Below are 12428 nucleotides of genomic sequence, written 5' to 3' on the forward strand. Positions count from 1 at the left end.
AACAAATCCCCTCCATCACCCCCACCCCGCCCCACCACTCACCAAGGCAGGTGTGGAGAGGCAGAGAGAGGAAGATACCTGGCTCTTTGTTCCATAGGGGATGGCATATGTTTTTCCTGAGAGGGTGTGTATCCTCCTGGCCCACATGGGGATGCCTCTGGCCACAATCTGAAACCAAAAGGGAAGAGACAGCCATTACCTACAGTTCCTGCTGAGAGGCCTATTTGTGACTCCCGGATGCACACTGAATCCAGCAGGATGAATGCCCATCTATCATCTGGCTGGTGCAACCTGTGGTGTGCTGCAGTCTAAGACAAATCCTGGACAAAGTGTTTTTTTTTCCCCCTCCTTCCCCCACGGAGGGTGGACTGGGACTGGCAGTTGGAATCTGTTGGCTTCTAAATAAGCTTGTTATCTAGAAGCCTCTGCTGATTGGCTGAGCCTCAGTAAGGGGAGGGATTTGGAGGCAGTTCAGCGCTTTATAAAGCAGTGTCAAAGCGAACAGGTGAGCTTGCGAACAGAGGACTGCAAACAGGGAATTTAGAGTGGGAGTTTGGAAGGGGCCAGGGACCCTTGCCTTTCTTTTAAATCCCTGTTCTAGGATGGCAGGCATGGATAGTGACAGGTCTGCTGCTGTTACCTGCTTGGGATGCGCCATGTTTGTCTTCCTCCCTGAGGAAAGATGGAATTTCGTCTGCACTAAGTGCAAGCTGGTCTCAATTTTAGAAGAAAAAAATTAGAGGAGTGGAGGCTCAAGTGTTGACCCTACGCTCAGTCAGGGAGGATGAAGATTTCCTTGACAGAAGGGAGCGTTTATTCTTGCAAGCACGGCAGGCGGAAGAACCGGGGAGGGTGGTAAAGTATGAAGCAGAGAACTGGCAGCATGTAACTTCTAGAAGAAAGAGAAGGCCGGTACACAAGTACCCCATTGATAAAGAGATAAGTAATCGCTTTCAGGCACTCTCCACTGGTTCTGCGGTGGTGAATGCTTTGGAAGGAGCCTCACAGGAAGAAAATCGCAGGAGAACTGCTTCAACTGCAGGACAGGGGATGTGTAGTCCTAGTGGTGGGGGTTCAATGACCACCACCCCCAGAGAAAAAGATGGGTGGTGGTGGTAGGGGACTCCCTCCTAAGAGGGATTAAACCATACATCTGTCGACCGGACCTGCAGTCTCATGAGGCGTGCTGTTTACGGGGAGCTCGAATTCAGGATGTGACTGAGAGCCTTACAAAACTGCTCAAGCCTTCGGAATACTACCCATTCCTACTTCTGCATGTGGGCACTAATGATATGGCCAAGAACGACCTTGAGCGGGTTACTGTGGCTTATGTGGCACTGGGAAGAAGGGTCAAAGAATTTGGAGCGCAAGTGGTGTTCTCATCCATCCTTCCTGTCGAAGGGAAAGGGCTGAGTAGGGACCGTCGAATTGAGGAAGTAAATGCATGGTTACGCAGTTGGTGTCGAAGAGAGGGCTTTGGATTCTTCGATCATGGGACGCTGTTCAGGGCACAAGGATTACTGGGAAGAGATGGGGTCCACGTAACCAAGAGAGGAAGGAGCATTTTCACAAGTAGGCTTGCAAACTTAGTGAGGAGAGCTTTAAACTAGGTTCGCTGGGGGACTGCGACCAAAACCCTGTGGAAAGAAAGGAACTTAGAGGCCAGGAAGAAATGCAAAGAGGAATGTACAACAAAAGTGGACCCTTGGTTCGAGTAGTGAGGGCGGGGAGATCGACTGTTTATCTAAGGTGTTTGTACACCAATGCCAGAAGCCTGGGTAACAAGCAGGAGGAATTAGAAGCCCTGGCCCAGTCCAAGAACTGTGACTTGATTGGGATAACAGAGACTTGGTGGGATGACTCGCATGACTGGAGTGCTGTCATGAAAGGGTATAAACTGTTCAGGAAGAGCAGGCAAGGGTGAAAAGGAGGAGGAGTTGCACTGTATGTAAGAGAGCACTATGATTGCTTGCAAGTCCAGTACATAGAGGGAGAAAACCCTGTTGAGAATCTATGGGTCAAGCTTAGTGGTGTAGGCAGCACTGGAGATGTGGTGGTTGGTGTCTGCTACAGGCTGCCAAATCAGGATAATGGGGTAGATGAGGCTTTTTTTGGACAACTGAGAGAAGTTTCCAGATCGCAGGCTCTCGTTATTGTGAGGGACTTCAATTACCCTGACATCTGTTGGGAGACCAATACAGCGGTACACAAGCAGTACAGGAAGTTTCTGGAGAATGTTGGGGATCACTTGTTGGTACAAGTGCTGAAGGACCCGACCAGAGGTCGTGCACGGCTCAACCTGCTGCTTACAAACAGGGAGGAACTAATAGGGAAGGTAGAGGTGGGTGACAACCTGGGAAGCAATGATTGTGAGATGGTAGACTTCAGGATCCTGACCAAAGGAAGGAAAGAGAGCAGCAAATTACGCACCCTGGACTTCAGAAAAGCAGACTTTGACTCCTTCAGGAACCTAATGGGCAGAATCCCCTGGGATGCTACCATGAAGGGAAAAGGAGTCCAGGAAAACTGGTAGTATTTTAAGGAAGCCCTATTGAAGGCGCAGAAAGAAAAACTGTCCCAATGGGCAGCAAGAGAAGTAAATATAGTAGGAGACCAGACTGGCTTACTGGGGAAATCCTTGGAAAACTTAGGCACAGAAAGGGAGCTTATGAAAAGTGGAAACTTGGACAGATGTCTAGGGAGGGGTATAAACTTATAGCTCGAGAATGTAGGGCAGTTATCAGGAAGGCGAAAGCACGGCTGGAATTGTGACCCGCAAGGAATGTGAAGGATAACAAGAAAAGTTTCTACAGGCATGTTACCAAGAAGAAAGTGATCAGAGAGGGCGTGGGGCCCCTACTGGATGAGGGAGGTAACCCAGTGACAGATGATGTAGGGAAAGCTGAAGTACTTAACGCTCTCTTTGCCTCTGTCTTCACGGACAAAGACAGTTCCCGGACTAATGCAATAAGTGGTGCATTGTGGGATGAAGGTGGACAGCCTTTGGTGGAGAAAGAACAGGTTAAGAGCTATCTAAAAAAGCTAAATGTCCATAAATCGATGGGCCTGGACCTAATTCACCCTAAGATTCTGAGGGAGTTGGCGTATGTTGTTGATGAGCCCTTGGCCGTTATCTTTGAAAAGTCGTGGAGATCGGGAGAGATCCCGGATGATTGGAAAAAGGCAAATGTAGTGCCCATCTTTAAAAAAGAGAAGGAGGATGATCCAGGGAACTTTAGGCCGGTCAGTCTTACATCAGTCCCTGGAAAAATCATGGCTGGGCTCCTCACGGAAGTCATTTTGAGGCACTTGGAGGAGGGGAGAGTGATCAGGAACATTCAGTATGGATTCATGAAGGGCAAGTCATGCCTGACCAATCTGATTAGTTTCTACTATGAGATAACTGTCTCTGTGGATAGGGGAAAATCAATGGATGTGATTTATCTTGACTCTAGCAAAGCTTTTGATACGGTCTCCCACAATATTCTTGTCAGCAAGTTAAAGGAATGTGGATTGGATAAATGGATGGTAAGATGGATAGAAAGCTGGCTAGAAGGTCGGGCCCAGCAGGTAGTGATCAACGGCTCGATGTTGGGATGGCGGTCGGTTTCTAGTGGAGTGCCCCAAGGTTCGGTTCTGGGTCCTGTTCTGTTCAACATATTTACCAATGACCTGGATGAGGGGTTGGATTGCACCCTCAGCAAGTTTACGGATGACACTAAGCTAGGGGAAGAGGTAGATACGCTGGAGGGTAAGGACAGGGTCCAGACTGACTTAGACAAATTGGAAGACTGGGCTGCAAGAAATCTGATGAGATTCAATAAGGACAAGTGCAGAGTCCTGCACTTGGGCTGGAAGAATCCCAAGCATTGTTACAGGCTGGGGTCCGACTGGCTCGGAAGTAGTTTTGCAGAAAAGGACCTGGGAGTTGTAGCAGACGAGAAGCTGAACATGAGTCAACAGTGTGCCATTGTAGCCAAGAAAGCTAATGGCATATTAGGTTGCAGCAAGCGGAGCGTTGCCAGTAGATCCAGAGAAGTGATCATACCTCTTTATTTGGCTTTGGTGAGGCCGCATCTGGAGTACTGTGTCCAGTTCTGGGCCCCCAATTATAGGAAGGATGTGGATACACTGGAGAAGGTCCAGCAGAGGGTGACCAAAATAATTAGGGGGCTGGAGCATATGACTTATGAAGAAAGGTTGAGGGAATTGGGACTGTTTAGTCTGCAGAAGAGAAGACTGAGGGGGGACTTGATAACAGCCTTCAACTTACTGAAGGGAGGCTGCAAAGAGGCTGGAGAGAGGTTGTTCACGGTGGTCATGGATGGCAGAAGATGGAGCAATGGTCTCTAGTTGTGGTTGGAAAGGTCCAGGTTGAACATAAGGAAAAACTTTTTCACTAGCAGGGTGGTGAAGCATTGGAATGGTCCACCCAGGGACGTAGTGGAGTCTCCATCCCTGGAGGTGTTTAAGTCTCGGCTCGACAAAGCCCTGGCTGGGCTGATCTGATGGGTTTGGTCCTGTCTAGGGCAGGGGGCTGGACTCGATGGCTTTTCTAGGTCCCTTCCAGCTCTATTGTTCTATGATTCAAAGCCCCCAGTGCCAGCGGGGAATGTGAGCCAAGGTGCTGCACTGGGACAGGAGTTGTGCAGGCCCGAGGCTGCATTTTCCCCTCCCATCTGAAACAGCACAAGGCTGAGAGGTTGCACTGGAGCCCACTTGGGAGGGGACAGGGCTGGCACTCAAGCTGAGGGCATGCAGCTACCCTGAGCCAAAGCCCAGGGAGGTCAGTGGAAAGGCTCCAATTACTCTGGCCCGTGCAGCAGGCCCTGGCCTGCAGCTGTGTGGGAAAATTGGCCTCTCTGCCTGGGTGGCTTGGGGCCTAGCTGTGAAAATCAGCCTCCGGTCAGCTCCCCTGCCTGGCAGGGATGACACTTTCATTGACCTCATTGTACTTGACCCCCCACCAGGTTCTTGCCCTTCCCTGTGCTCAAGGCCCAGACAGCTGCACGCAGAGCCAGTGCTGTCTCACGAATCTCTTGGTCTGAGAGCAGAGCCAGCTGCATGGGCTCAGCACTTCCCTGCTCCTGGGGAGCTGAGAACTGCCCTGCAAATGCCGGTGCCTTGGCTGTGCGCTGGGCTACAAGGGGCCTCGGGTGCCTGGCCTGCAGGAGAAGGTGGCAACTTTGCCGGTGGATAAGTCTGATGTGTTTATGTCTCCTGAGCAAGGCTAAGGAGAAGCACAGCTAGGGCCTGTCCATAGGGCTCCAGGCCTCTCCCAGCCAGACAGCGACCAGACTGGAACCTGTGCTTGACAAAGGTTATTAGGCACTCGGCAGTGAGGCTACCTGCTCTTCCAGCCCAACAGCCTTCAGGGCCTGGCGTCCTCGATGAGACAGTGCCAGGTTAATGCTCCTGCCACGAGCGGCTCTGGTGACGCGGATGTCTGAAAGGGAACAGCAGCTGCAGTCATGGGCACCAAGATGTATGGGCCCGTAGTGTCCGGGCTCCAGGAAATTTACTGGCCTGGGGCCTGGTTCCACCAAAGGTTAGGACTTTACAGGGTGTCTGCCACCCCAGGTAATTTCACATGGCCCAGAGTTCCTGCCACCACCACCAGCAACACAACAAGGCTAAAGCAGGGACATGCTGGCAACCACACACAGCAAGTGGGCAGGAAGCTGCTTTAGCCCCGCTTTGCTGCTGGTGATGGCGGCAGGTTCCCCCAAGCAGTTTAAAATCGCCCAAGAGTAGCAGGTAAACATCTGTCAGGGGCCCAGTTGTCAGATTTGGGCATTCAAATCACCCCTAGGAATAAGCGCATAAAGAAAAGGCACGTGTAAGCCCTGAAAGCTGGGTTCCTGGTGTTTCCTGCCCACTCTGAAAGGTATACTGCAGAGTAAACACTAGTGTTACATTCATGTATCCTCAGAATGAAAGCTAAGGAAATGTTCTCAAGAACTTTTTCAGATGTTGTTTGTTTCACATTCTTCCCCCTCCCGCCACATCTCCTTCTAGGAGGCGGTGGAAATACAGAAGCGATCAGCATATTAATACCGTAAGGCTGAGCTCACCTTCTCTAGCTTCGTACATATCAACTTGAAAGCCTCTTTTTGCAAAGAAACAGGCATTTAAAGCACCCACCTACAAGAGCAGTACAGAAATACAACAGTTACAGAACAGTTTTCTTGCAGAGACTCTGAATGTGCTTCGCAGTTATAAATGTGCAGCATTGCTGACAAGCAGCTTTGTCTGGAGGACAGGGTGACAAGCAGCCAGCTCAGCAGGAAATGGGGCATCTTGACCATGTACCTGAGACCTCTTCTCCTAGGAATGGTGCTCTAAAATCCCTAACGTACATTCAGGGCAGTCAGAACTCAGTGGCCAAAGTTCCCAGCCCAAAATCTCTTCACACTGAATCACACTGAAATTAGGGCTTTGCTTATGCTCAGGTGTTTGAATGGTAACACATACCTTTTAACCACACCAGTGCTGACCGCTGTGTGTAGGCCACAACAGGCTCGAGTTTGCACCAAATGACAAGCCCCTATCTACCTACTGTGAGAGGACTTAGGGTGTTGTGAGGTCCTGTGGCACCTTATATACTAAGACTAAGGCTACGTCTGCACAAGAGTCTTTTCCCAGCAAAACTGGGCTTTTGTTTGGGAAAACCTGCGGAGCATATACACACAAAATGTGCTTTGTCAACTGTTTGTTGATAAAACCTGGCACATCCGCTGGCAGTGTGATACCTCTCCCTGTTTAGGTATAATGCCTCTCTCTACAGTGTTCTGTTTACAAAACAGCCGTATAGATGCTCTAGGGCCCTTTTGTCGACTTGTGGGGCCTCTGGTGCACCCGGCAGCCCTGTTTGCAGAGCTGCCAGTCAGCTGTTCCATTGAGAGAGGGCAGGGGAGTCTGGCTGTTCTCTGTCAACAGAACTGACTGCTCTTTTGTTTCACTTTTATGCGTAGATGCAATCTGTCAAGAGAAGTTTCGCTGGTAACTCCTTTTTAACAATGACTTCTGTCGACAGAGGCATCTTGTGTAGACGTAGCCTAACAGATCTTTTGGAGCATAAGCTATTGTGGGCAATGCCCTACGTCATCAGATGCATGTAATGGAAATTCCAGAGACAGAGACAGACAAGAAATGTTTATTAGCGTATCAGTATATTTGTAGACTGAGTAAAATAGGGTCTCAATATTCCCTAACCTACGGTCACAAATTCAATTATTCGTGTGTGGCCAGAGCAGCTGCTTCTCCTGGGGCCCCAGGCAGGCACTCCAACATGGAACCCTTGCAAATGTTGAGACCCTACTGTATTGTCTCATTCACTGCAAATCTTGTACTGCCAGTTGGAACTGCATGCAAATGAAGGATTGTGGGACTGCAGAAAACAACTAACAGGAAGAAAAACAATCCAGATTATGCATACTTATATTCAGAACCCATTTTCCATAAAGCATAGGGCAGGGAGTTTCTTACCAGACCACCTCCAACAATGGCTACTTTCTTCTTCTGAATGTCGGTGGAGTTCATGACTGCAACAGTTTCCCTGGAGAATTGTTTCTGCTTTCTTCTGTCTCCCGAAGGAAGAGGGACTCTTCTCACCCTGTTCCAGTAATGTTCTGCATTTGCAAGAGAGGAGGAGAAGTAGGTGGTCTGGTTGTCTTGCAGTTCCCTTTCCTGGTTAATATTTAGGTACTCTTCTCAGTAATCTTTCCTGGTTAATATTTAGGTTTAACTCTGACAAATTTATAATGGGGCCAGCTCTGACTGTGGAACAAGGCCAAATCCAGCAAACAGGCCCAGCTGCACGTAGGTAACATGGGGGAAGGTGATGTAATTTACAGCAGGGCTGTGCCTACACTAGCCCAAATCTTCTAAATGGCCATTTGCATTGGTTCTGTGGTGAGCAGCCCAGGCAGTCCAGCCCCAGACATCACCGCCCTTGGCCAGAGCAGCCCAGCCCCAGAGGCCTGTTCACCACAGCGCCCCTTCTTCTGCTCCCACCCCACCTTCTGGCCCCCCCACAGCCTGTGTCCTCCACAGACCCCTCCCATGCCCAGACAGAGCATAAGTGCCCCAAACTTCTGTCCCAGCCCTGAGCCCCTCATCCCGGAGCCCACAGCCCCAGATAGAGCCCTGCAGCCCAACCCTCTGCCCCAGGCCTGAGCTTCCTCCCCTCACTATGAACTTTGGTTCCACCCTTGCCACACGAACATTGTTAGGTGAACCAATATGAAGGTGATGTGTTACATATCACCTCCTCATTGGCGCACATAACAGAATTAATTCTGCCTCAGGGTGAGAAGAATTACAGGGAACTCTATTCACCTGGGCTACATCTACACTAGCCCAAATCTTTGAAATGGCCATGCAAATGGCCATTTTGAAGATTACTAATGAAGCTCTGAAATACATATTCAGCTCCTCATTAGCATGCTGGCAGTCACGGCACTTCAAAATTGCCGCTGCTTGCTGCCACGTGGCTCATCCAAACAGGGCTCCTTTTCGAAAGGACCCCGGGAACTTCGAAATCCCCTTATTCCTATCTGCTGATGTGATTTGTTGAACTTCTTGCCAGAATGTGCTTAGATTAGTAACATACGGGAATTAAATACTGTGCTCATGGAGTACTTACCCAAGCCAGGGAAGTCTTCTTTTCTGATTTGACGTTACAAAAGTTTAAAGCTATGTCAGCTATCTGCTGATAGAAATAAGGGGATTTCAAAGTTCCCAGGGTCCTTCCGAAAAGGAGCCCTGTCTGAACGAGCCACAGCAATTTCGAAGTGCCGCAGCCACCAGCATGATAATGAGGCCTGGGGCAGAGGGTTGGGCTGCAGGGCTCTATCTGGGGCTGTGGGCTCCAGGATGAGGGGCTCAGGGCTGGGACAGAGGGTTGGGGCACATATGCTCTGTTTGGGCATGGGAGGGGTCTGTTGGGGACTCAGGCTGTGGGATGGGGTTGGGCCAGAAGGTGGGGTGGGAGCAGAAGAAGGGGTGCTGTGGTGAGCAGGCTTCTGGGGCCACAGGGAGCTCCCTCCCACACTTTGAACCCTTCAGCCCCAGCCCAGAGCCTGCTTTTATGGGTGTAATATTTGGCATGCTTTGGAATACAATGAATTGCTGTAGTCAAAAAACAGCAATTTTGGATGCAATAAACTCAAAAGAAAAATTGAGCTAATTTGTTTAACTTCTTGCCAGAATGTGTTTAGATTAGTAAAATACAGGAATTAAATACTGGGCTCACGTTGTATTTACCCAAGCCAGGGAAGTCTGCTTTCTGAATTGACTTTACAGAAGTTTAAAGTTATGTCAGATTCAAGGCCCCTGTTACCACAGTAGTATCTAGATTAGGATTAAATGACTGGTGAAGTCTAGCACAGTCCGATCTGGTGCGCAGTGACCCATTGCTGTGCCTCTAGGCATGAATGGGTGTGCAGCACAATTCTGGAAAAATCACTTGTGAGGGGAAAAAAAAATCTCATTTATTTTAATTAGCATCAGAACCAAGTTACAGATGACCTTTCTGTTTGTGTGGCGCCACATAACAGCCACGTTTTCTTATCCACCATGAAGATACAGTGGTGAATTCTGAACTAAAGACTCAGGAGCGAACAATCAGGAGAAAAAAAATTCTGCCACCTCCACCTCTACTGTCAATGCTGAAGCTTAACATGAACTGGTCAGTTGTTGGAAGGTATAGGAGAAGGGACTGTGAGGAGCAAGCTAAAGGCATGTGGGTGTGGGCAGGAGCGAGGGCAAAACCTTGAGAGTTTGGGCACCCATTGGGAAAAACAAAACTGAGCACCTATGACCCTCTCTGCACAACAGCCATGCAGTATGGCCAGTGCTTCTGTTGTACTGAAAAGTACTGCACAGGATCCATTCAGGGGAAAAGGCAAAACACCGTGTTTATTGGTAATACACATACAGCAATCAACGCTTATTGTATGCATATAATATATTACACTCACACAAGCACACTCCTGTCTTGTGGCTGCTTCCAATAGTTGCTCCCCCTTCCTGCACTGGCCAGGTGAGATGGGGGAGGGGAGGAGAGGGGCTTCTGCAAATCCAGATTGGTGCTCCAGTGCAGACAAGACAAACCCAGGGTCCCTGTGCAAACTGCCTTCCATTTGTAGTGTCCTCTCTCTCATGCATGTTGACAGCAGTTAGCCAGCTCATGCATATGCATAAGCTGGAAGAGCAATCTCATGAATATACATTTAGCACCTTCTTCTGGGTGGTGCTTCCAAAAGCAGGCACTTGCTGGTGACTCCCAAGGTGTCTGTATGTTCAATCTTCTTTCAATGGACCCACTTCATAGGTTCCATTGTTCTCATTGGTCTTGGATCTACCTCTTCCAACCCTTGCAAATACCTGGAGGTGCTGGGCTCCCAAGCCTTTCCATTCACACTTCATTCACTCAACAGGGCACTCAATTAAGCAATACAAAAATAAATGGCCCAAAGAGGTTTTTTTTTACCTTACCTACTTCTAGGAACTGTTCTACAAAATATAACTACATTTCTATATAACAAGGCTTAATACAATGACACATAAAATGACTTGATACAATATTTAAAAACTCCAATGAGAAAATATTTAAAATAAAGATGTATCTACACTTTCTAGATTATCTGTCTTCAAAGGGAGGCCATCTCCTCATCACATCTTCTCCACTTGCGCATGACAGCAGCAGAACGTCTCCGAATAACAGAACATCAGAATTCCAAAGGATAAAATGCATTTTGATCATGTGCAAAGGAATTTGGAACACTGAGGTTGTATGTGGAGGTGCAGGTCAATTCTCTTTATTTGGACTGTGATGAACTTGGAAATTGGGTTGCACACTACCTTCTGAGAGTGCAGTTATTAAACGATTATTATGCTCATGAACCACACTACTTCAGGGGAAGCCATTTGTTTTAGTCTGGGAACATGTGTGGGAGGGTACCCTATGAGCAGTACTCCTCTGTTGGGAAAAGGACCTCTTCCAGGAGCCGGGCAAAAGCTGTCAGTGAAATGCATACAAAAGGGAGATATGCCTCACAGCCACATTGCCTTAACAGTCTGCATAAAGCTCATACAACACATCTGAGGCATACCTGGGTTTCCTGTTTTCAAGCAGATTCCATTACTGATCTCCTTGGTGGAGAATGTCTAGTAAGAATAGTATTTCCAAACAATGGTAAGTTAGACTTAAAATGAGACCTTATAAAACACTTGTGCAATGAGAGATGTGGACTATATGTACACAGAGCTTGACTAGTGTTTGAAAATGACTGCGCATGAATGCAGTCATTCAAACCAGGACTAAGATGAATGATACCTTCCTTCAAGAAAAACGAATGGTCCTAGCAAGGGAGAGCAGCTGTCAGAGAACTGGTGGGGAATGTTGGCCTCCAATATCCACAGCACTGACTTCTGAGTGATGCCCTGAGGAGGATCACAGGGACATCACTAAAAAAGGCAGTTCATTTGGTATAGTCTAATGACCCAAATGCCAGTATTTGTTGCAGGCAGATCACGCCATGGATTTGGATGGGTTCTACTGCTGCTAGCAAACTGTCTTTGGCTAAGTCTTAGCAGCCAGTCAAGAACCCTTCACTCCCCCCAATTCCCTGCCAGCAGACTTTGCTGTCTGTAATCCTGCTGTTCTTCTACCCAGGCACACAGTTCTTTCTTCTCCAGCTATAAGCAGCAACTAACTAGTACTCTGTTCCACAGCTCCTTTTTATAGGGCCTCTTGGCCCCTCATTGGCTGTTCCAGCCCCTCTGATTGGTAGCTTCCTCACAATCACTCAAGGCCACTTATAGGCCTTCTCCACTTCTTTCCTGGGATGGATGTAGCAGAACCTTGAGTCCTCTATCAGGGGACTGTGGGCCTAATTCACTCCATCTCAGTTGGGTTCTATCTCTCTGAATCTGGGGCGGGGTGTAGCCCTTGACCTCCTCACAAGAAGCGACTGAGCAACGGCATGGAGCAACACAGGTTTGGACCAGAACAGAGGCATGTGTGAGGCCATGAGGAATCTGAAATAAGTGGGCAGAGGTGCTTTCCCAGGGTACTGTCTGGTAGATCTTGTGGGTGGTGCAGTGAGGAGAGAGAAGCAGAAGAAATACCGCAAAAAGAGACAGAGAAGACTGCAAGGGAGCACCAGACACAGACACCAAGGCCCTGTAGTGTTACCCTGAGGAAAAGCTGAGGGTGTGCCTATGCTGAGGCTGGCGTGTGTGGGGAGGGGTGACAGCAGCACATATAGCCATTGCGTGGGTAATAAAGCCACAGCAGCCTGGCCCTCTGCATGGGCTTGCCCTGCCCAGACGAGACCCTGGGTGCACACCTGAGTGGCTGCCACTTACTATCTGCTGTGGCTTCAGTGCTATTGGTATTCAGCTCAGCGACAGGAAAGGAA

General features: G+C 48.8%; 1 protein-coding gene across 2 annotated transcripts in view; it reads right to left on the minus strand.

The window, feature by feature from the left end:
• The window catches only part of KMO (kynurenine 3-monooxygenase), a 31942-nt gene extending 24364 nt beyond the window's left edge, over nt 1–7578 (minus strand). Inside the window, exons 1-4 of one of the 2 annotated variants that reach the window (XM_075001384.1) lie at nt 7489–7558; nt 6075–6144; nt 5349–5446; nt 43–168 (exon numbers count right to left, since the gene is read on the minus strand). In XM_075001384.1, coding sequence (XP_074857485.1) covers nt 43–168; nt 5349–5446; nt 6075–6144; nt 7489–7542 — 348 coding nt within the window. In that variant the 5' untranslated portion in view covers nt 7543–7558. Of the gene's footprint in view, nt 1–42; nt 169–5348; nt 5447–6074; nt 6145–7488 lie in introns of both variants that reach the window. The other variant, XM_075001385.1, reaches the window with a different exon arrangement.
• Between the last annotated feature and the right edge of the window lie 4850 nt (nt 7579–12428).

This window comes from Carettochelys insculpta, chromosome 8, assembly GCF_033958435.1.
Source record: "Carettochelys insculpta isolate YL-2023 chromosome 8, ASM3395843v1, whole genome shotgun sequence".
Classification (NCBI taxonomy): Eukaryota; Metazoa; Chordata; order Testudines; family Carettochelyidae; genus Carettochelys; species Carettochelys insculpta.